Below are 25,147 nucleotides of genomic sequence, written 5' to 3' on the forward strand. Positions count from 1 at the left end.
TAGTGGCAAAGAGTGTGCTGCCATGTTATAGTGAAATATCTTAAGCTTAGATACGAAGCTCGTAGATTCATGTCTCTTAGGGTAGCTTGTAAATTCCAACTGTTGTGGGCCTTCTTGTTATGAGCAAATGTAGAAATTGAAAAAAAAAAAGAGCCCAAATATCGGCGGTTTTGACTGAAAAAGAGCGGATATTCTAAAGAATAAAGGATTGCGATGGACGAGTTACAGTACAGGGAAAAACGTCAGGACAATATTGATCGACTGCTACGACACTGATCACATATTTCAACGGCAAAGCATAATAAATTTTTATCAGAGCTTTGCCGACCACAGCTTAATCATCTGAGTAGTTCTCAGATTGTGAAAGCCAAAAGCACTACTTGAGCACAAAATATCACTTAACATGCTCCGAGACAGGTCCATTGTATCCCATGCAACAAGTAAATTGCACGAGCAGATCAATATTAGTTTGTTCTTATTATAAACAATCTCATACACCAGAGTTAGTGGGATATTAATATTCTGGGTTTAACCATGTACATACAATTTCGACTGCTATTATTTACAAACTATTAATAAATTATTCTTTTTTTAACAGAAGGAGAAGCATCTCTTTGCTCATACATACAACCCATCTGAAAAAAAAAAGGGGCATAAAAACAGTGTTGAGAATTTGAAGTTACCTCAAGAACTTGCTGCAAAATGATTAAAAATGGTCTCAAGTGTTGACTGGCTGATACTGTATTCTGCTATGCCCAGTTGATTTCTGGAGTAAAGAATACCTATTGAGTTTAAACTCACCAAGAAAGGAGAAAAAAGAGCATTAATTTAAGATGTAGTGGTGTACTTCACCTATTTTGTTCGATGTGTCCAAAAACATCCGCAAGCGATAGGTCCTTACTATATGGCAACTGCAATAAAAATTGAGCCGGTCAGTACCTGCAGAGGCCATTCTGGACTGCTGGAAGAGAAATGGATGCAACTCACACACATGAGACCTTGCCCGTGGGCATGCACGCACAAGAAACACACCCCTCACCCTCATGCTAAGAAAGGAATGCATCCTCATTTGCATAAATTGCTTAGGTATATTAGTAGTTGGTATACTGCGAGACCTATACTACTTAGGAATGCCCAAAATCTGTAGTTAAACACCCCAGCATTTTTAATGTTTCAAACTAAAATGCTTGCTATCTTATCTTGTTTTTTCTATCACCATTCTTTCTCTAACACTGATGTGAAACTGATTGAGTTGCAAGTGAAACAGATTAATTGAAATGAATTCTTTGCAACATAAATCAATCAATTTCTATCATCAAACTGATATAAAGCAAATTACAAGGGCTCACAAAATAATTCAAAGGATTTTCTTTTCAAACTTATGATTCATTCACCAGGAACCTAACAATCCTGATTCTTATTTGGGTTTCATAAAGCCTAAAATGGGATTGAAAGAATAAAGTAGAAGGCTCCTGATAAACAAAATCAGAGCTTATGGCTTTTATTTATTATTTTTTTCCACTTTAGTGTTTCAGGCTACATGGGAAAGAATAAGATTGGAAGAATGAAGTGTACAGCTCCTGATTAACAGAACCTCCATGCATCCTAGTATCATCCTTCTGGTTTCAAGAGCCTAGGGCTTTTATTTATTTATTCTGGCTTGATTGATTCATGCTTGCACCTACATTCTTTAATAGTAGCACCTAATTTCTCCTTCCATCGGTATTTTAATTCTGACCACTTGGAATTTGATATATTAACATGGAAGTGGGTTTTACAAGGTTTAAGTACCTGGACTTTTACCATGAAATAACAATAGCAGTGTCAGGTCCTTTTCGCAATGGGAAAACATGCAACTGCACTCCACCACTGATTAACTAAAGGAATGAAATTCCATATATTTCATTTTATTCCCGAAGAAATTAATATTAATGAAACAGAAATGAACTGGAATGGAAAAAAAAAAACCAGGACAAGAATTTCCAGTTTTATTCAATTTCCAGTCATCTAGAAGCACGTCAATAGTGAGTGAGCTGTGGATTAGTGAAATTATACCATTTCAAACATCAAAGGTGAAAAACTCCATGGACAAACTCAATAAGAAGATGAAATCATTATGAAGTTTACCTGATATTTAACACTCAAACCATTGCACCCTTGAAATGCTGCCCCAGGAAAGGATGACAGGATAAATGAATCAATAGCAGAAAACTTCTCTATAGCTAACCACCACTCTGAAAATATTGGCAAAGGTATCCCACCTACAGAAACTCAAAAGCAAATCATAATACTTAGAATTGGAGAAAAGAATGGCTACTATAAGTATGAAGCACCAAGCCACTAGCCACACAGAAATCAATAAATTAACTCAAAAAAGTACAGACACTTTTGTAGATTTCCCAAAGTGTTTTTTTTCTTGAAAACTATATTATCAAGATTATAGATAAAGTTTACTTATGCATTGTTAACAAGAAAAATATATGGTGACAACTCATAATCGTCATACTAGAAGAATGTTTATGTGTAAGATGGAACGAAACATAATGTGCTAAACGCATAAATGGATTAGAATATATGGTGGTATGTGAAACTCCTAATTACAGAGGAAGAACAAGATGGACTGACAATCAATATGTTCACGGATTATTACCATCTCGAACCAACTGCTCCGATAACTGTTCACCAAAGACCCCATCAGAAATGGGTGTTGAAGATACAAGTGTCTTCACTCTTTCTTCATTTCCAAGCCAGCGTCCAATCAAAATAATCATTTCTTGAGACAAGCTGATCTCCATCACTGATGCATTTTCAGATGTAATGGAGTCAATTCTCCCAATGCAAACTTCAATGTCATCAAGTAAACTTCTTGGATGTGAAGGAATGTCGAAAAGTCTGCTTTGAATGGTTTGGCAAAGGTTTTCCAAATCTACAGAGCTGACTTCGGTAGGCTTAACCTGAGGGCACAGATGGAGAATTTAAAAATTAGATCCAGTCTCTAGAAGGATTGTAAATGTAAGTTCCTGAATCTTTATTCATTCAAATTAGCACCCTCAAAATAAAGATCATTAATCTTTGAGTCATGACATACCTCTAGTTCAAGGTGATTTCCAAATCGTGTTTTCAAATGCTGAGGACTTCCAATGCATCTTAATCGGCCTCCAACCTTCAAAATTAGAACAGGAGAAAAACAAGTCCTGTCAATGGTCATTACCAGGTTTTTGAAGCTTGTGAAGCACTGAGTGAATTGGTACCATTATTCCTATTCGGGTGCACAGTGCTTGAGCTTCATTCATGCTGTGGGTAGTAAGAATTACTGCTGTCTTCCCTTGTCTGGTTGACAAACGAGATATGACTTCCCACATGAATCGTTTAGCAATAGGATCCATGCCTAAAATCAGTAATAATTAGTATCTGACACTCATTTGAGCTAAAGAAGAACAATAATGTTGAGTTATCGATGAATCAAAGATAATTTCCTACTGAGAACAACATTATTTCCCCAAGGCTGGTTCTAGAGGACACTTTGAAAACAATGAAAAAAGAAGATAAATTCTAGATCTAGTGCAAATATGAGTGCAAGATGAAAAATCTCAGTTTCCACCAAGAGAACTCTTTGAATTTTAAAAAATGGCTTGAATATTGCACGGAAAGGCAATTCAGAAAAGGTTCCGGGGTCAAAATATGTAAACTACATTTTCTTAGAAAGGAGCCAGTGCAACACATACTTGGGTCTGCTGGTCTCGATATTAGATTTAAATATGTTTTGTTTTCTGTCAGAGCTCCTATAAACATTGCAAAATTGTACATGAAGAAAATGCTTCCAGATAATAGAAAGTAAGATGAGCCATTGCATTAGTATAAAATTGATGAAAGCTCTGTAATATCACTATTAACACAACAACTAGTCTTGAAACAAAAGAAAAATCACAAAATTGATCCAGATACCAGAATCCCAAATGCACACAACATATGGTGCACATTGAATTCAACTAGAGTTTGCACTGGTTAGATATGAAAACATCGATGAAATCTAAAACTGGGATAGAGGTGGGGGTTTAAGAAAGAAAATTACACTGCAAATTCAAAGCTTCATTCTCTACTTAGCAGAAGTGAATATATATGGATGGCGAAGTGTAAACGAAAGGTCAGCTATCTAAAGCAAGTGATGATTACAATGATTTCTGTATCATTATTTTTCAAGAATGTATTAATGGGAAAAAAACCAGCACCCCCTCCCCCGGGTGGAAATTTTCAATGCAAGGGATTGGTACGCTTACCTGTCGATGGCTCATCAAGAATTACAATAGGTGGATCTCCAATCATTGCAATTGCAACAGACAATTTGCGTTTGTTTCCCCCACTAAGAGTGAAAGATGGTTTGTTGGCATGCTTCAGCAAGTCAAACTCCAACAACTTTTCCATTACAACCTGCCCACAGGATTAAATGACTTGCAATGTCAGTTGGTGAGATTTTTTTCATGTAACTTTTTTGTATGTACAGACTTTTGCTTTATACAGTAGTAAACTAGACATGAATCCTTGCAAATCAAGTTGGAGCACTTATTCACCCTGTAAACTCTAGTTATAGCATTTGGAAATCATGAATAAACCACCAGCTTAGGTTTACAGTACTCTTAAACTTGGAGTAATATACATACATCGTCAATTCTGTAATCTGCAACTCCTTTTATTCTTGCATAAAGCTCGAGATGCTCTTGGACAGTTAAAAATTCCAATAGAGCATCAAATTGGGGACAATACCCAATCTGTAAATGATTGGTACAACATTGGCAAGTTAGAAAAATCTCAACCATATATCATCCAACAAGAATCTAACTTCTATCAAGAAAAGGAATAGAAACAGAGAAGTTGAGGCATACATGCCGACGGGCAGCCTTGGGATCTGAACGCGTGTCTTTACCAAAAATGAAAGCACTTCCATCAGTTGGAGATTCCTCTCCTGCAACAATTTGAAAAGGAAAAAAATTAATGAAGCATCAATTTAATGATTCTGTAAGAAAGGAGCCTCGTTGAATAAATTAAAGAAACACATTTACAACTAGTCACAGATATCTATCGAAGACATCAGATTATATTACACAAAGAATAATGGAATATACCAGTTAACATTGACAATGTAGTTGTCTTCCCAGCTCCATTCGTTCCTAAAAAGCCAAAACATTCTCCTGCTTGAACTGAGAAAGTCAAAGAACGCACAGCAACTTTTGTACGATGTTTTTCTCCAGGATATACCTAAAACAGGGAAGAGAAATTACTATAATACAGTAGTAGATTGTTGCAGTATCAGTATACATGAAACAACTGTTATAGAAAACAAATAGGAAATACCTTCCTAAGGTTACGCAAGTAGATGATAGCATTGTCAATGGAACCTGCAAGTACCCTATTTCTTTCTGTTTGCACATCTATGTCCTCATCAAAGTTGAGATCAACAGTTTCTGATGGAGATTTTAGAAGTGGTTCTAAATCATGAGTGTCATGCTGGAGATTCATGATGCTCCTCCAATACTGCTTAATTCCTACTGGAGTCAATTTGTGAAAAGGCAACAGTTCCCACCCAAGTGTGAGAAGAAAGTAACCGATGCTCTGTCACAAGTGAGAGAACTGAATCAGCCCTAGTTCAACAGGAATGTAGGTGTGGATAATAATTATTTTTTTCATTCCCCTTCAATGTCACAAGCTAAGCTTCTCATTATTAGAGAAAAAAGGTTTTTAATGAGCACATCTCACTACCACCAAAAACTTGCCAGGATGTAACTTTAAAGTTAAAAACATTATAGCAGAAGAGGGGGGTATTAAAAAGTTAACCTCAAAGCCGAGATAACAAAGGGAAGCACCAGTTACATTCCAGTCAAAAACTGCATTACTAGATTTATCTTTCATCCCTTGTCTTAGAAGAGCCAGTGAAGCTAGTCCATCAGCAAAGCAAAATCCTGGTGATAATCTGAAGAAGTTCTGATAAAGCATATAAAAATGTCAGGGAAATGACTTTCAGCTATGCAGCACTTGCAGAAGAATTCTCTAATTTTATGCAATGCACTATGTTTTTCCAGTTTGGTGTGGTGAGATGGGTGGAAGTGCAAAGTTTTCAAAAATCTCTCTTTTCTGATGCAACTATTGCAGGATGGATAGGTTTATGCTCAAGGATGTGAAGGATGAAGAGTTCCACATCCTATTCATTTACTCAAACCATCCTGTCTCCCTCAACACCCCAAAATAACATGAGATAAATAAAGGTCCTAAAAGGCTTAAAGCAGTAGAACATTGTGATAGCTTAAATGAAGTTTGGATATGCTTGATTCTTATAGTTCAAGTTTCTGAATGGAACAAAACCCTTTCTGCCTCTTGTAATGCCCGCTTAGATGTCTTGACATTTGATTGGTTTGAAATGCAATGTATGGTCAATACAAAAGCATCTGACTCTGGAGAAAGGAATCAACCTTAAGCAAATTATTTGCACTTGCTGTTGTTTGTATAAGGCCCATGATAAATGAGATAACCATGAGAATCAACCCAGTGAAAAAGTGGACCAACAGAACCACATTCTGCATATACAGTAAAAACATCAACATTCACTGTGGAGCGAAATTAATGGCATGGAAGTCAGGAAAACTGAATCAGGGAGTGACAGAGCACTACCTGAGCCATAGAGTGTTCAGAAAAGCAGAAGGTAAGGCAATATGTTGAAGACGCAATTGCTAGTCCATACTCTAAGAACATGAGGAACGTTGGCAAGAAGCAATCCTTTCCAATAAACTGATCCAGACCTACAGACCCAAATTAATATTGTCAGCAAGTAATATTGACCGTAATATATGACTGTAAAAAAAAGTGAAAATTTGAGGCAGTCATGGCTGGATGGTGTTTCATCCAGAGCCAATTCAGTAACAAACATAACCAAAGAAACTTTTCTCCTAGTTTGCCATAGTTATGCAGAAAAGTATTCACAAGGGTTATAAACAACAGCATTCAATTTTCAGTACTGTCTAATTCCCACAACTGTGGAAACTGGAATTTGAATGGAAGTATGCCTGTAGGTAAAAAAGATTCCCAATTAGATATTTTATCCACAATGCTTAAGAAATGGTCATCACTCAGCATGGGTGGAACCTAGAAAAGAATGGGTAGAAACAAGAAAATAAGTAACAAAATATGGTAATAGCATGCTCCCGTAAAATCCCTTTAAACTCATTCAAGAATTCTTTCAAAATAGAATATCAAATATATACATCCATTGCCATGTCCATATGAACACCCAGCAAAATGCCTAACGTCGAATGCATCAATCAATATGCTAACTGATAGTACTTATAGAAGTGACAAACCCTATTTTAGCAAGAGATTTTCAGACCAAAAAATAGACTCCTGAAATTAGTTGAAAAATAAAGAAAATGCAATTGCACTGTCTAGCTTGGTAACTCGCGGCGTATAGCGTGGATAGAAGCTAGGGTTCTCAAGCTCATTACAGACCTATGTTGTAGAGAAATTTAAGAAAACTCTCCGGTGTTTTATTAAAAGTTTGAATAATAATATTCATCCGAAAATAAACTACACATCCTTATTTATACTAGTCCTAAAATCCTTTATAGGAAAGGATTCCTAATGAAAACTTACCTAGCTAATAGAATACATCTAACATCAAAATTTCTAAATAGTAAAATACTAATTAAATTAAAAGTCTTAGGATAAATAGAAAAACAAATTCAAATACAGTAAGGTAAATAAATACAATCTCACACAATAACTTCTGAGCCTTATTTGAAGGTCTCTCAATCTCTGATCATCATGAAGTTCTAACCCAATAGGAAACAGGGCCTTCAGAATCTTCTGTCAAAATTTCAGCTTTATCCAACAGTCGGATTATAAGTTATGCTCGATTTACCAAACTGCGTTTTGGATTCTTCTCAAACCCCTCAAAACCTAAAAATCTTAAAACATTTATGAAATAATGCAATAAACTTTTTTATGCCAAGAATACGGAAGAAATTTCCCCACGTCAGCCCCCTCTATTTCTGAAAAACTTGTCCTCGAGTTATTTGTCAAAAATTAAACTTTTCCACTCCAAATGAACAAATATTTTGAATATATTATTGAAGCCAACATATTCACAAAGTAGCATGTCCATTACTGGTGAGCTTTAAATTTTAATTTTTGATTTGAGCATGCTAAAGAAAACTCCATGTTTAATGTTATAATTTTTCATTCCTATGAAGTCCACTTGGAGTTCCTTCACACATTCTTTTTCTTCAAACTTGACCTCATCATCATCTATAACTTTCAATACTCCAACCTTTGTATCTAAGAAAAATACAAGATAATCTTTCAAAATATTTTTAAGAGAATTGTCAAAACATTTCATGTCCTCCGTGTCCTTATTTGCAAGATCTTCATCCATGACTGAAAGATCATCATCTACCACTAGCTTCTCCAACTTAGGGTCAAAAGACTGAAATTGTTTGCCAACACCCTCTTTGATCACGTTATCTTCAACATGATTAGATAACTTTGAAATTTTGCTTTCATTGAACTCCTTCACGTTTTTCTCCTTGCCCTTTGAGAAGGTTAAACATAAGACAAATAATAAGAAACTATTTGCTTTATCTACCCAATGTAAAATATCTTCATAATCATCTTATATAAACTCCAAATGATCGTCTCAAATTTTTCCAAGATGAAATTAAAGGCATACCAATACGAGTTCTAAAGTCTATAAATTCAAACCACCATTCTTTAACACCACAAAAAAATTGTGTACAAGTCCTACTTTTTTATGACAAGTAACCTTGTTGAAATAAAAGTAAAATTCCAACTCTGCTAACCACTTAATAAATCTTTTCTTCAAAAATCTCCCATCATAGAATGGAATCTCATCAAATTCAGGAATGGGTCTGGGGTTTGGCCTACCTCGATATAAGTCTCCAGACAAGTTTCTCTTCTCTTCACGATCCATGTCTACATTACCCATTAGCTGAGCTAGATATACTATGGTTTGCTCCAAACAATCAAACCTTTGTTCCCACACAACACCCCGAAGGGCCTCCACTCCCACATCGCAAAACGGGTTGCTATTGTCTTCGTCTATCAAAGAGGTCACCTACTCTAATATCAATTGACACGGCGTATAGCGTTGACGAAAGCGAGGGTTCTCATGTCCTAAAGCTACAAACCTAAGTTGTATGGGAATTTAGAGAAAACTCTCTAGTGTTTCATTAAAAGTCCGAATAATAATCTTCATATGAAAATAAACTAGATATCATTTTTTATATTAGCCCTAAAATCTTTTATAGAAAATGATTCATAATTAAAACTTACCTAACTAATATAATCTATCTAGCATTAGGATTCCAAAATAGAAAAATACTAATTAAATTAAAAGTCCTAAACTAAATAGGAAAAAAAATCCAAATACAATAAGGTAAATAAAGACAATCTCGCACAGTAACTTCGGGCCTTATTTGAAGATCTTTCTAATCTCCGATCATCGTGAAATTTTAACCCAATAGGGAAAAGAACCTTAAAAATCTTCTATTAAAATTTCAGCTCGATCCAACGGTCAGATTAAAAGTTATATTTGATTTACCAAACCGCGTCTTGGACTCTTCTCAAACTCCTCAAAACCTAAAAATCTTAATCAATAATGAAATAATGCTATACACATTATGATGCTAAGAATATGGAAGAAATTTCCCCACATCACACCATGTCCATAAGAAATCAGTCTGATACTGACATGCATCCTAGTAAAACACCAAGTTACACAATTTAACATTTCAATATTTGATATTGCCAACGTACTTACAAAAAGTAACATTAGCATATCATACCATAGCATGAACAAATATTGATACATCTAATAAGACAACTTAAGCATCTGAACTACTAGTATGTTGCCAAACATTTTTAGCGGTCTATAACTACAAATTGAAAAATAAATTAATAGCATTTTGGTTATATGCATAAAGTCAGTAACCAATGTGAATGGCATAAATGTGACCAAGCAAAATTCATAAACCTAAATTAAGTTCCTTAGAAGTATATAGACAGGAATGAGAGCCTGGAAACATACCAAAAATATAGAACAGTAAGAGAGCAAAAGATGAAGGAATTAAGAAGCTAATGAAGTCCCAGATGTATGTAGAAACCCAATATGAAAGTACAGAAACCTGAGAGGAAGGACATTATTATAACGTTAGTTTTTTAAATATATTTCCAGTAAGTAAAATTTCATGAGCTGACACCTCTAAAATATGAACATACCCCACTAATCAATTGTTGGTGCTTTGCCTTAACTTCACGTTCCTGCATCAAGCTAGATAATATGAAATACTTCCCATGGAAGAAAAATGAAAAACATGCAAATATTTATTTCATTGATGTTAGTAACTAGGCATAAAAATAGACTCTCATAAAAATAGATTAGGTGAAGTAGTTTTGATATTGATCAATGCATGAATTTCAAGCAAGAATAAACTCAGCTAGAGATGCAGTTATTTTAGTAGCTGTGTATAACTGGTAAGAGTTATAATAAGTACAAGGTCATATAAGCCACGAGAAATAATAGTGGTAGTGAAAAGCCAAACAACATATGATGTTCGGAAGCCAAAAGAACCTTGAACTATTTTTAGTTGTTTTAATATGAAAAGCAAAACATATAAGTGAGGTTGGGTAGGCACCACATTTAGAGTTGTATATACGTTATATTGGACCAATAACATCTCTACAGGTTGTTTAATGAATTGTAACTATATTCAAAAAAACAAAATATGTTCCTTAAACCAAAATAACTCTTTTAGAGTTGAGTCATCTATTTATCACAAGAAATGTAAGACTAGCAATGGAGGAATTTGCAAATGAAGCAAAAAAGAGGTAAATATTATGGGGCAGGAGAGGACTGGAGGACCATAATCCCATCAAGATGAATAATGCAATTCCCTTCGGTGCAAGGATTTTATATTTTGTTGCCTATATTCATTTAACACTACCAGACCACCTACCAACCTGTAAAGAAACATCCCAATATCAAGAATAAGCACGTTTTCAAAAAAAAAAAAAAAAAACATTAAGGCCTCAACTTCAATTTTCCAAAGACAACAAATTTACTATCACCACCAAATTAAAGTTGTCAATATAGATTCTAGTAACAAATCACATTACAATGCCATCTAAAATCTCAGAAATGAAACAAGGCCAAAAGCACATGGAAAAAATTATAATAAAATGCTCATTAAAAGAATTACAATAAAGTTGCATGCTAATAAGTGAAATTTTGTTGTTGACATTATCAGATAGGATGCTTATTCTAACTCTTTAGCTTATTACCATGAGTGAGTCCTAAAACAAATTGAACGACATCTGGACCCTGCTGAAATCTTATACAAGATTCCAAGTGAATGAAATTTATCCACAACAACTTCATTGACTATAAACAATGGTTCCGAGAAGCATAATACACTAAAATATAACTATCTTCTTGCTAACAAAATTACCACATGCCCACCCAGTAGAGAGATACAGTAAAGCTGTGAAGAAAAGTGCTTAGACTAAAATTTCCCAATAGAGTTCAGATATAATACCTTCACAATGGCAACTGCGAATGAAGCAGGAATGAATGAGAAGGCGATATTGACAATAATTGCAGCAGAAAAGGCATCCAAATCCTACATATTCACAAGATAATGCAATAAATTCAAGCATTGTCTAAATGGAACTGTTCTGAGAGAGTGATAGAAAGAGTAAATGCCAACAAAGGCACTCCTACATCATGATGTGAAGAACTTCGTACAATATAACATCAAACAAATCTCAAGGATCCATTTCGTTATAATTAGAAATAAAACCTGTTCAAATTTCACAATGTCTCAGTATAACTCTTCCCTCAAGTTGAAATTGAATTATAAAGCCTATAGTTCTCCATTCATAACATAATTGGATGCCATGTATCACAGGATAGCAACTAAATACACAATAATAAATGTAAGAGATTGTGTCCCCAATCAAGCATGTAGAATGTCTTCCCTAGTACAGCACACCCACCCCACCTCGCCCCACATTTAAAACCTCCAGTATCCATATGACAAATGTTCTAAATATGATAAACATATTCAGACACAGATTTTTGAGATGATTTAATAGTTTCCATCCCCCAATGGCTTTCCTTCAACATAATTTTCTTTATAGTATTCTCAATACCTGGGATAGAAATCTATAAGAAGAAGTCTAATCCATATGGATCAATCTTTGCTGTCAGCCATTAGAAGGCTTGAAAACATCTAGCATGAGAAAGGAAACATACATGATGTTGTAAGTGCTGGCTTTTGGTCATCGGCAGAGGGTGGTTGCGTGTTTGAATTGTCATATTTTGGTCACCAGTAGCAAGCCTCAAAATCGCAGCATTCATTAGATTGATAAAGGTTGGAGCAGCATGCTGACAGGAACTGTTGTGTAGAATGGTATATCCCAAGCTTCCATCATCATGTTTTTTATCCATCACAACGGCCCCATACCTGCACATGATAATATATCATGAAATGAAAAGGAGCATCTGATCAATAAGCCATGCATGGAAGATATAATCAACCAGAAGTTCCAACTGCTTTTCTTGGCAAAAAGTGTTATACCCATAAATTGGCTGTGTCCCAAATTAACAGTCCAATTTAGGAGAAATATCAGTTTACTATCCATTGAAAATCTAAACACATTGTTTAGACAAGTACAATTGAGAAACTACACTCTGGACCAGCAGGGGATAGCTAATATGAATACAAAAAGGCCTCTACTAACAGATTGGTTGCATAAAAGGTGACAATATATGACACCAGCCCAAACCCAGTGAAAAAAAAATACATTTAATAGTTATGCTATTACCTGTGGCTTTGTGAAAAGATATATAGGCTCCATATACAAGGATTTAGATGCTTACACCATTTATTTTATGAAAGAAAAGAATAGATATTGCAAACTTTAGTGCTGCAAAAGTTTCACAATGGTTTGAAAAACTGAAACATGATAAAGCTGGCAAGAAGATTGATTACAGATAATACATGATGAAATGTTAAATGCAGTTCAGAAAACTGTACAAGAGAGTGAAAAGAAATTCAGAGTTCAGGTCAACACACCTTGACTGATAGGATTCATTAAAGCTAGACATTAAAAATTCACTCATAGAAAGTAAAACTGGTCCCAAAGTTGGTCCTGCTGCCTTGATTGCATCAGCCAATTCCCTCTCTGCATCAGGGAATCTGTATGCACTCTGTCTAAAGTTTTGAATCCACCCCCCTTTAATATATCCAGCAACCTGCATTTAGCAGCTTTGAAGATCTCAAATGTTCTCAAAAGGAAGTTCAACAGCCAGTCATATTTTATGACTTCAAAGGCTGTGAAAACAGCATACATAACAACAGACAGAAGAAGAAAAAAATAAGATCTACAAACCTCTTTTGCAATAGGCAAGGATAGATCAAAAGGAATTGGACCACCACCACCACCACCACTTAAGAGAGGATTAAAATGTGAAGTTGTTAGAGTAACAGACTGCTGATCAGGATGTGACTTAAGCTTGAGAAAAAGAAGACCAAAAAGCAAGAAAATGGCAGGAATTAGAAGTTGGAAAACAATTGTTTTCCGATCTCTCCGAGCAGATATAGCCCTCTTTATGAATAATGCCTTAGTATGCTGCCAAAATGTTGATCTTGAAATGATACAGCAGCAACAGCACTGCATACCTAAGAAATTGATGAAACTTAAGATTGTGGCGGCCATTAAACCAGAGACTCTCCCCACCATGGCAGATATGAATCCAATAATCTTTTTATAATTTCCCAAAATTTTTGCATCAAAAATTGTTTCGGAAGGGCGATTGTCATAAGCTGCAGGAACTGTAGAGTTAGATGAAAGAATGTTGTTTCTGTCCACGAAATCATCAGTTTCATCGTACCCGCATCCTGCAACTCTCAGGAATACCTCTTCCAGAGTTGTGACTGAAATACCATAACTTTCAATGCCAGGATAACTTTTGTCCTCACTACTACTCATTTCTGATTTAGAAATTGATCTTCTCATGCAACTTTCAATTTCCCTAAACATGCTTTCAAAAGAAACCGATGATGCCAAAGGCAGCTTAAAAGAAATCTCAGTTCCAACCTGGGGAGAGAGTAAACCACAGATGAAAATTAAAAAAGGAAGATCATCAGGGATAACATATTAATAGCATCATGAATACATGAGGAATCTTTTGGGAAACAAGTAAACTTAGAACATGCATGCATGCATAGTAAAAAAGAAAGAGTGCTAGAAAATAATAAATCAAATTCAGAAGCTTAATTCCAAACACATTAAGATAAACAACTCAGAAGCAATCAGGGGTTTTTTGAAAAATTCTTCATAAACTCTATTCTTATATGTGCATCTTAATAGGTCCTGAGATAGGACAGCTTAAGAAATGTCCAATGCATGTCAAAGTTGATACCTCGCTCACACACGTTGCAGATGGAACATGGCGGTAAACAATATCAGAAGCCACAGAAGCAGTAGGGGACGACTGAAAGAAAAGAGAAAAAATAACATCATCCAATAGTTTGGTGATGAAGACCATTATACATGAGCATTAAGAAGTTTCATTGAAAAATATCAGATTGAGGAGCTGACCTTCACTAATGTAAGGGTATAACCAACCCCATACTGATGCTTCAAAAATAGGGAGCTGTTAAAAACAAAGATTGATATGTAAACATCGTGAACTAACAATTATTCTACATAATACAAACCGTCATTTTTTTTTAACAATTTACAGAATCTCGGATCAAAACGAAGGTGCATAGCATTAAAAAAAGAGGGAAAAGGAACAAAAACATTGATATGTTGTAGTATGCTCCGGATATAACATAATAAAAGTAACAATTACATCAAGCCAATTTGTTAAAGACACAAACAGCCAATTATTCTACCAATGTTAACCAACCAAGATTTATCAAGGCATGATCTTGAAAGAAGCGCTCACATAAAAATCAGAGGAAAGTTTGCTTAAAAATGATTTCTCAGAGGTCACAGTAGGAATACTTTGATCCAGCTTTTAACAAAAGCACCAGTCAAAGTTTCATTAGGGATATTGGACAATCACCAAGAAGAGGGCAATTACTTCTCAAAAAGCTACATCTGGTATCAGAATCAAATTAAATGGTGAAATCCATGGCTCTATTAAACTTAAGTTGTTTAGCTGGAAAGAGAATTTATGGAATCGCAGCACAAACCAGAATTTCCCATATAGAAAATTAATTATTGCAGTTATTTTCTAGCCTCTACGGAGTCTAGACAAGAGAGAAAAATTAGAAATAGTAATGATGACTGGAAATTATGCTTTGTTCTGCAATCATTTGGCAATCATCTTAGACAGGTTTTCACGTGTCAGGAGGACGTTCTTTATACGAGTTGTATAGATTCTAAGAACACAAAAGAGTATGAAGTGTATGGTCCACAGATTAACAGATCTGCCAATATATTTAAGAAATGATCAAATTAATCCAAACCAACAAAAAAGGGCCTTGCCTTATACTATCTCTAACCACTAAAAGGGGCAAACTTCCCAAGATTTTATCACCAAAACCATTTAAACTTCTTTTCATTCACCACTTTAATCAATCATTCTCCATAACTGTAGGATTCTTGTATTTTGTCTCTTACTACATCCCAAAAAATGAAGACTAAAATAAAATATTCCTCAAAATTTTGCTCAATCCCTTTCTTTGTTTTCAGTGAGTTTACCAGAAAGCCCCTAATCCATATATTAGTTGATCAAGTATTTATATTTTATATATGACGCCTGCAATTTATGATGCCTGCTCATAAATTGCAGGGTCTTGATAAAAATTTTCTTTAAAACTTTTTCCTCTACAAGGAAGAGAGGATGATATGTGATAATAAGGTAGCACTCATGATGAGGTAGCACAAAAAAAAAGGGAACCTTGGTGAAGAATTTGCACTGGAAAAAAAAACTATTTTTTTCTAAAATGAAACTGCAAGGGAGCTGCCAATCAAAATGTCATGTCCAATGAGAAATTGCCAAAGTATACAAACAAAAATTTCAAAACAGAAAGCTGCTTAAGAAATGTTCATGACATTGCATCAATAACATCATGCGAGCTGCACTCAATGAAAAGAAGGTATGCTACCTTCACCATGCTTGAACTCCAATATAAACCAATCATTTATTTCTAGAAGATGTTTTTAGTTCCATTTTCTGGGGAAGGTATATAAATCAAGCATCAGAAATGTGACATCTGTCCTACTCTTAAACTGGTATTTGCCCACTAACAAAATAGTTTCTGAAAATAATGAGGTTTCGTTGACCCAAGAAAATATCAGATAATGGTCTAAAAGAATTTACCTTCCACAGCATTTCAAGGATCCATTAGCCATGATAGCTATCCGATCTCCTAGTTCATCAGCTTCATCCATCGAGTGTGTTGTAAGTAAGATTATCCTGCCCTTCTTTATTCTTTTTATTAACTGCCATGTCAAGCGCATTGAGTATGGATCCATCCCACTCGTAGGTTCGTCAAGAATTACGACCTGTGACAGACTAATGAGAAATGGTTCCTCACAATTTCAACAACAAGAAACAAGAACATGCTTTCATATTTAAATCACCTTGCTATTTCCTATCAGTGCAATTCCCAGAGATAATTTCCTCTTCATGCCACCAGAAAGAGCCCTCACAGCAGTATTGACCTTATCAGCCAGACCCACCTAAACACCACAAAACAATTTTTTTTCAATTTTTTAACAAAGAAAAAGTTCATTCTCCAAGCTCCTACTGCATACCAAAACTTGTACTCGAGCTAAGAAAATGTAGAATATCAAATGTGTAAAGGAAGCCAAACAAAGGAGTGCATGTATGAGTTCAAGGTTGACTGAATGTTATATGTATCCAGGCTTAAGAAGAAGGGATGCTATATGTAGGCTAACTTACAAAATAAACATTATTGATTGACATAATTCAAAATATTGAGTGAAATATGAAGGACAGATCCAAATTAAATGAAGAGAAACTCACTTCATTGACCATATCAGTTACGTCCCTCTCCAAAATATCTTCCTTCACACCCTTCAATGCAGCAAAAATTTCTAAATGTTCTCTCACCTGGATAAAGTAATTAGCCAATTCAAACTTAATCAATCTCCAAAATTCAGCATCTACCATCTCAAGCAAAAAAAAATGAGATCCATTTAATATATCAGTCAAACAAATCCTGGAATAAAAATTGGAAATTGAAAGCTAGCAACTAAAGAAAATCAGTTATTTATCAACTTGTCCGAGAATGAGTTTTTACAGAGACATCAGCAATAGAGATAGTGCCATAACCACTAACAGGTTCATCTAGATGTGGTCATAGATCAAATAGTTGATTCAAGTATAAGATTAAGCACCATGACTTTCGGAGGTAGCATCGTTCATTGAGAATGAAAATTCCACAATAAGAACTCAAGGAATTTTTCCCTCCCTCACTGTCCATGAATCTGAGTTGTGAACCTCCATAAAGTATTTAGTGGTACTCATACTGTTATGGTTCTAACAGCAATGAATTGTACTTGATCCACAGCTACAATTACAATCCTAACAGAAAAGATTCAGTTCACTTGCAACCGAAGTGCCATGAAGGTGTCTTAATAATCATGGACAAAAACAGCCAACAGACAGATTAAATGAGAAATGAATTGGAAGATATAGATAGTAAAGGATGGATCAGCTGTTATCAAATCTACAGCATTTATTAGTTAAAATAGTATATACTTCATATTACAATTAGCAGACGACTTGATGCATATGAGTGGATTATAACCTTTGAGATCCAGTCATATATAAAAATTGTAGCAACATCACCGCAATCATATCTCTTAAGAAACTGATATTTGCTATTACATTTCTCAAGTTCCAGAATACGCATGCGACAGGCACAATAGCTATTCCAACTACTCCATTTCATCATGAGCACAAACTAAATATGAAAGAGGTTAAAGAACGAAAAAAGACTTCTTATACTACACTTGAAAGGGCAAGTGTTGTAACTGACAAGTTTAAAGACAAAATATGGTCAGGATAGTTCAATTTTCTTAATGTGTCCATGCAAATAACTAGTCCAAAACTTCGGTTGCATGTAATATCCAGGTAGCATGAAGAAGAAATAAACACTTATTGTCAGCATTAAAGAGTACTAAAGGTATATTGTACGACACATATTGAAAAAACAAAACATGCTTCTTACTTACAGTCAATTCTGGAAAAAGGATATCATTTTGAGGGCACACACCCAGTCCATTCCGTATCTCATCCTATGAAAGATTACCAATTGAATAATATTATAAACAGAGCAAATGATGAATTAGGTTACTTAGCAGCCCATTCAAACAGAGGAGCCGCAAAGGCAAAAAGGAAAAGGTAGTTTGAGAAAAAGAAAACATAATTTACCATGTCTGTTGTGATATTCTTTCCAAATACTAAAGCATCCCCAGAAGTAGGAGGAAGAAGACCAACAAGCATTGAAATCGTTGTGCTTTTTCCAGCTCCATTATGTCCTTGAAAATGATAATTTTATATCAGAACAGCAAAACTGTTATCCTCCAAAATGATAAATAAGGTTTCCCTCTTTTCCATAAAAAGCTACAGTACCCAGAGTAATGCATCTGCATGTCATGGAGAAAAACCCAAGCACATACATGTATTTTAGGACTGATAAGAAATTCACTTCTCAAATAAATTTCTTTCAACACTTTGTCAGCTTAGTGACTTGCACGAAATTACCAAGTCCCTTGACAATCTAGTCAAGCAAGAGTTTGGGGGTGTCTGTGGATATGATTGAGGATAAAAATTGTCTATTACTGGTAGATGTTAAGTCGATTATATAATGAGATTCCTCGTGCAGGTACCTTGAAAGATGACCAGAAGAACAATGTCTGTTTGAACAAGGTACTCTACACTCATTACAATTTATCCCATTAAGTGGGAAAAAGAGGTATCTTTTCTCTATAAATAAGAGAGCTATCCTATATTTGGTGGACAGAATGGAGCTGGCTAACTTGAGTGATACAAGACCAGTAACTCATTGCCCTTCCAAATTAACAATTGACTATCAGGGCAGTTAAATCTGATCCAATGATTCTTCAGGTTTTAACCTTGAGAGATCAGATTCATAAAGCTTCTTTTATGCAACGACTATTTATTTTATTAAGGGGAAAAAAGAAAAAACACAAAACGATTTCAATTATAAAGCCATTTTAGAAGTGTAGGATTCACAGAGCTCATATCAGAAATGCAAGTGTCACAGACTCAAACAGAATACATATTATCAGAAAAACAACTGTAATTGGTAGAAAATCATCATTTTAATTTTCAGGTATCAAACTAGGAGTTAGAATAAATACAAAAGACCAAGCATGAAACAGAAATGAAGGAGAACCAAGTGAATTACACAACCAACCTAGAAGAGCAAGAATCTGATTTTCATATAAGGTAAGCTGCAAAGAATTGACAGCACAACAGTTTCCCCTTTTAGAAGCATACACCTTACGCAGATTCCTAATCTGGATGCATCTAAAAATTGAACAAAGAAAATGTAAGGAGAATATTCATTATCCAGTGCAAACAGAGATAGCTTTGTATTTAGTGAGTACCTTTTATCAAGTTCTTGTTGCTTCATATCTAAGCTTATCGCTTCAACAGCAGGTTCTTGGGTATTATTTCCTAAAAAGCTTGCCCTTTCATTGGAAAGCTCATCGTTAAAGTTGGATTCTAAACTGGAACCATGATGTTTGACAAAATTATTCTTCCTCCAGAAGCACTTCTGGAATAAGAAGTTCCATGGGTAGCGCATCCCATTTTCCCTGGGAAGGACCTGATAAGATGACTGATATCAGTAAGGTTCAGAACACATGCAATAGCATAAAAAGCATACTAAATATAGCTGTGAACAAAAAAGAATTCAGGGTGTGTGCTCCTCTATGGATCATAGATGATACAATCTAACTGTTTCCCATTTCTGATAGGTGAAATAACCATAATCAATTACGGCAATACCTACCAGATGAGAAAAACCACTTAATGCATATATTAATGCATTAAAATTATATGACACGGAGCATAACTTTTCAGTTGCTATGATTTTCTTCCACGCTACAGGCATAGAAGAACTTCAATTATGGCAATGCGTAGCTGTCCAATAAAGCCACTTGATGTGTGTCACTAATTAGTTAAAGAAACTATCAAAATTACATGACTAGGGACATAACTTTTAAATGGTTATGATTTTATTCAATATATATAAAGCTGTGAAAAAAATCCATGTGTGTGTATATAAAATGTTAATAATTACAGTATCGGTACTAGAAAACTGGATACTCAACCAAGATAATTCACCATTCCCAACATTATACAAATCTTGACAGAAAGACAAGAAGCCCACTTAAAAACAGTTCTTAAACGGTCAACAATACTGGCACAACAAACTTTACAATCTAAGAGAAACCAATGTTCACAGGATCAACATAAACCAGAAACAGATCATTCCATGTAACCAAGCAAGAAACCCCCGCTGGACAAGGGATGTTAACCCTACCAATGACAGAATAAATGTCCCAAAACTATCTTTTGCCAGTACAACATACAGTAAAGGAAGAAACTATACCCATAAGAGTAGAGTATAACACTTCTTCCAACATGCCACGAAAGAAAAGGAGTTTAAGAGATGTACCTTATCAAGGTAGAGGCCAATAGCACAGTATATCAATGTGTCAAATAACATCATCAGAAGACAGACCAAAAAATTCACCCCAGATGACTCCTGCACCAATATTGTCTAAAAAGTTTAGAAGCACATAAAAAGGCTTCTAATATAATCAAAAGCAAAGGAAGAGCTCCAAATACAGAATATACCCGCCATATGTTGCTCCAGCGAAGTCCAACATGAGCACGCTCATAATCGGCAAAGTTAATTGATCCTAGAGCAAAGGCTGTAGGTGATAGCAAAGAGGCAAGGACCTTCAATATCCTATAGGTGCAAAACATTAGATAAATATAGCCTGCATTATAAAATATGAGAACTTGCAATAAATGCAACTAGGAAGAAAATGTTCTTCCTTAAACTCTGCCATCATAAAATTGTTCATAGCATGAGTACTTACATAGGGACAGCCGGGTCATTGACAGTGTAATAAGGAAAGAAGGCCCCAAAAAACGAAAGGGTACCAACTGCCACTGCTGTTTTCGCTCGTGTGAAGAATGTAGATATCAAAAAGGACAGCATAATTGCACTGAGTCCAAATGAAAAAAAATACACAAACACCACTGACTTGTCGCTGTACTTGAAAAGGTTATTCAAGGTGCAAGCTGTAATAATCCCAGATGAAATTGCAAACTGCCAAAGTACCAAACTACCAAAAATGAGAAACAGGCTATTCAATACTAAACAGCTTTGCCAAGGGTGAAGCATTTCTAATTTCTAGTAGAACTCAAGCCTAAAAACATGTTAACATAACTTAAGCCGTTGACCACCTTCACTGGAACCTTTCATGGCATTTAATCATGGACTGCCAACCAAAAGACGAGCAAAACATTGCAAATTAAACATGTGTACATGCATACACGCATACACGCAATTTGCATACATACAATATCTTTTTTTATCACATTAGATAGAATGGCATCAATTGCATCAAGTTATAATCCAAATCTTTCAAAACGAGCAAGGACATGCAATAGTGGTGATTCAATCCAAAGACACAAGGAAAACCTGTTCACCTGCAAAGCATATGTAATAAACCAAGAAAGATGGAATATCCCGTCTTTCAAGCCCATCATGTAGAGACCTTCTCTTATCTTTTGTTCCTGAAACATTAAAAATCAAGGATGCACTGAGAACAAACATTAACACTGGCTACGCATTTCTCTATTTAAAAATGTCAAAATAAGGAAAGATACAACAAATGCAAGAAAATCATACAGATATAGAGTAAACTTAATGCTAACTATCATAGTCATTACCAAACCTTCTCGAACACAGAATAACTGATAAGGCCAGAGATTGGGTAGAGAAATCCCAAAAGATACCTGCTCATGCAAGTCCAGGAAAACAAAAAAACAATCCTAATTAACAAAGATAATAGAAAAACTTTGAAACCTTAGGGGTAAAAACACATACAATACTCCCATGACCCTCTTGATAATTGACTGAAATTGATCATCGGTGTATTCACGTGTTGGAAAGGGAGCGATTCTAATTTTTGAAGGGCTAAATTTTGTCCATGGCAACTTGAGCGAGGAAGATTTGTTGAATGAATTGGACGATGGAAGTTCTATATGTTCAGTTGAAGACTCAGTTTCAGTTTGCTGAGAGGCAAATATTATGAATGAATCCACTACCTGCTGAAGCTGCAGAAAGCATGGAAGCTCAACCTTGTTAATTTACTCTTTGAAAAGTATACGGCATTCCCCACACAATTTGTAAAGATAAATCTAAAGCATAAAAGGATAAATTAGAGAATCTGTACAGGATTAATAAAAGAGCTCCAATGTCAGGTGCTTGTATATTTAGCCAATTAAGTCAGACATTTTTAGTTTTGAGCATAAAAGATTGTCTCCACAATTATGAGGTTCCAAAATTCAAAATCAAGACTATAACATACAATCTAACTAAACAATAACGATTGTGCCAAATGTCTAATCCAAATATTTACAAAGAACTTCAAACATGTAAAGCTAATTTCAGTAAGGTATGAAATTTCAATTATTCTTTCCAAACAATTTTGTCCAATCTTCTTCAAGTTCCATAAAAAAAAAAGCAGTGCATGATAACCATGAATGGAAGGAGCTATAGCTGAAATTTGAAAGCGAAATCGGTAAATGTTTCAAACTACAACAGCCACGCTTGGTTCATAGACAAGCAAAAATAATTTAATAAGAAGTAACTTATAACAAACCTAGACGACATTCAAAGCAAAAACAAATTACCAGCACATGTAATAAGCAAATAAATATTTGTGGACTGCAGGGAGAAAAAGTAACATGAGAAGAAATAAGTAAACATACAGTGAAAAAAGCGCTGGAGCTGTATTGCATTGTCGGTATTATATTAACACCCAGTTCCAAGTCATTGAGATAAGGTCCATTCACATCCATTATGGTTCTAACATCAGGAAACCCAGAGAAAGCCCATGTGTGATTAAGTCGTATACTGTAATCAAATAGCTGAGGACCTTGATTATGAAATACTACTGCTCCTTTGATTTTTGGATTTGAGCAATTCCTAAAGAAAAGGGGGGAAAGGCCATCGTGCATGTCAATGCCGCAGCCTAAAACCATAATAAAAATGAATTGAATCCATGAGGAATGAACTTTTACCAGAATGCCAAGAGTACAACTTACTTGACTTGACTACAGGTGCCATAAAGATCAGAGGTTAAATATGTTTCCAACTCGAGTTCATCTTTGTAGATCAGAGAAACTTGCTGAAATTACAAAATCAGATCCATGAATCTCTCGGTCACAAAGGCCCTAATCATAAACAGAGGCGGCGGCAGCAACGATAACAATAACAACAACAACAACAACAACAATAACAGAGGCTATCCAGGCCTTCCCCATAGACCACACTACATGAAATCTTTGATGGATGTCATACAGAAAAGTATAGAAGTATAACGCACACATGCACAAGTAAACCCACATTTTGAGAGTACATCCTTGTTTGGAGGGTACAAAAATGTTTTTAACCTGCAAAATCACAAAAAGATGTTCAATGGGTACCTGCAGTAGAGGGAACTTGATTGACATTAAGTTAATCATCATCCTTGTTTCTTCTGTATCCGGTGCAAAAGCCAAAAACTCTCCCCTCACCAGCAATGCCTCCAAAACTTCTTGAAAATTCGGGGACATACCCTTTCCTACTTCTACAAGCATATTTTCCTTTATACACCTGAAACAATTCAACACCCCCACAGCAACATTTACTTCCCACGACATCATAAAGAGCTAATTCCACAACATAAACATGAAATTAAAAATTTGCTATACTTATTCTCTGTATTTGGCTTAAACTAACAAAGTAGGAACAATTTTCAAAACTCTTCATCGTGTTTTGTCACTGAATTATAACCAGCGAAGTAGCATTGAAATTTAAATCACAGTGAAAGTTGAAGATAACTTACGCCTGCGCAGGGTGAATTTGCAAATCAACTCTTGTCCGCACCGCTATTAGCAGTAACATTACAATTGTAGGAAGCAAGATCTGCAAAATCAAAAGCAAATTTTAACAAAGAAAGAAAGAAAACAAACAAACAAACAAACAATTCATCCTATTAACGGACAGTTAAAAAATGAGAAGAAAATAAAAAACTCGCATCAATTTGAACAAGAGAAACCAGATGCTTGATTCAAGCACAAGGAAATTAAAAAATAAAAACAAATATCAAGAAACAGCACATAAGTGATGATCAATAATTAGAATCATGCGAAATAACAAAGAAAATCACAAGAATCGTATAATTTAATCAAAAGTAAGAGAAAAATCAAATAAAACTTCAGTCAAATTCGAAGAAAATCGAGTAAATTCAAGATCAAATTGAAAAATATTAAACCTGAACTAAATTAAAAATAAAAATTACCTCAGCAGAAGTGATAAAAGGATGGCGAATTTTGAGAAGCCAATTCTTACGAAGCATAGCCCTCAACTGCCTCGTTGAATTCCCCATACTTCAGTTTTCTTCTTTCAATTTCCTCTCTTTCTCTCTTTACAAAACCCTAAGGACTGGAAGCAGCTATTGGAGAGAGAGACGAGGTGACGAGAGGGAGAGGAAAGTGTGAGGGAAGGTGTAGCTGGTAAAAAGTCCGTGAGGTTTAAATTTTTTTATTTTGTTTTTTAGTTTTAATTTTTTATATTATTTTTTAAATATTTTTATATTATTCTAATGTGTTATTATAAAAATAAATTTTAAAAAAATATATTATTTTAATATATTAAAAAATATACTTTTTAGAAAGAGTACTGCTGGAAAATTGCACTCACACCAAAGAAGGGCTGCGAAATTGAAATATTTTTATTTATTTAAGGCATGAGTGAGTTTATTTATTTAGTAGTTGTTAAGT

General features: G+C 34.9%; 1 protein-coding gene across 5 annotated transcripts; it reads right to left on the reverse strand.

Moving 5' to 3' along the window:
• Positions 1-422: 422 nt before the first annotated feature.
• LOC7496128 (ABC transporter A family member 1) lies at positions 423-24,882 on the reverse strand. Of its 5 annotated transcripts, none has more exons than XM_002308901.4 (40): positions 24,667-24,882; positions 24,211-24,290; positions 23,810-23,978; positions 23,429-23,511; positions 23,093-23,309; positions 22,206-22,435; positions 22,054-22,114; positions 21,806-21,892; positions 21,190-21,422; positions 20,942-21,056; positions 20,760-20,849; positions 19,684-19,904; positions 19,491-19,603; positions 18,482-18,588; positions 18,283-18,345; positions 17,069-17,155; positions 16,663-16,761; positions 16,400-16,584; positions 14,665-14,719; positions 14,486-14,557; positions 13,453-14,160; positions 13,137-13,315; positions 12,314-12,524; positions 11,595-11,678; positions 10,279-10,320; positions 10,088-10,184; positions 6,661-6,788; positions 6,462-6,566; positions 5,830-5,976; positions 5,350-5,607; positions 5,121-5,253; positions 4,881-4,960; positions 4,659-4,766; positions 4,278-4,428; positions 3,252-3,388; positions 3,089-3,163; positions 2,651-2,954; positions 2,128-2,261; positions 853-911; positions 423-766 (listed from the first exon to the last, which is right to left on the reverse strand). In XM_002308901.4, exons 1-40 carry the CDS (start codon positions 24,751-24,753, stop codon positions 685-687), a joined length of 5,676 nt encoding a protein of 1,891 aa, XP_002308937.4. In that variant the 5' UTR covers positions 24,754-24,882; the 3' UTR covers positions 423-684. The 5 variants fall into 5 exon arrangements, with proteins under 5 accessions (XP_002308937.4, XP_024459602.2, XP_024459603.2 ...); XM_024603834.2 differs by having other exon boundaries at positions 19,684-19,916; XM_024603835.2 differs by lacking the exon at positions 6,462-6,566 and having other exon boundaries at positions 19,684-19,916.
• Positions 24,883-25,147: the final 265 nt, after the last annotated feature.

The sequence above is a fragment of the Populus trichocarpa genome, chromosome 6, assembly GCF_000002775.5.
Source record: "Populus trichocarpa isolate Nisqually-1 chromosome 6, P.trichocarpa_v4.1, whole genome shotgun sequence".
In the NCBI taxonomy this organism is placed as follows: domain Eukaryota; kingdom Viridiplantae; phylum Streptophyta; class Magnoliopsida; order Malpighiales; family Salicaceae; genus Populus; species Populus trichocarpa.

Bases quoted from the DNA above. Each gene is read 5' to 3' on its own strand.
- LOC7496128 (XM_024603834.2), bottom strand. From the start codon at position 24,753: ATGGGGAATTCAACGAGGCAGTTGAGGGCTATGCTTCGTAAGAATTGG. The intron at 14,161-14,485 runs GTATCAACTTTG...CTCTCTCCCCAG, and splicing joins CTGCAACGTGTGTGAGCGAG to GTTGGAACTGAGATTTCTTT. The intron at 2,262-2,650 runs GTAATAATCCGT...GAGTTTCTGTAG, and splicing joins GGAGCAGTTGGTTCGAGATG to GTGGGATACCTTTGCCAATA.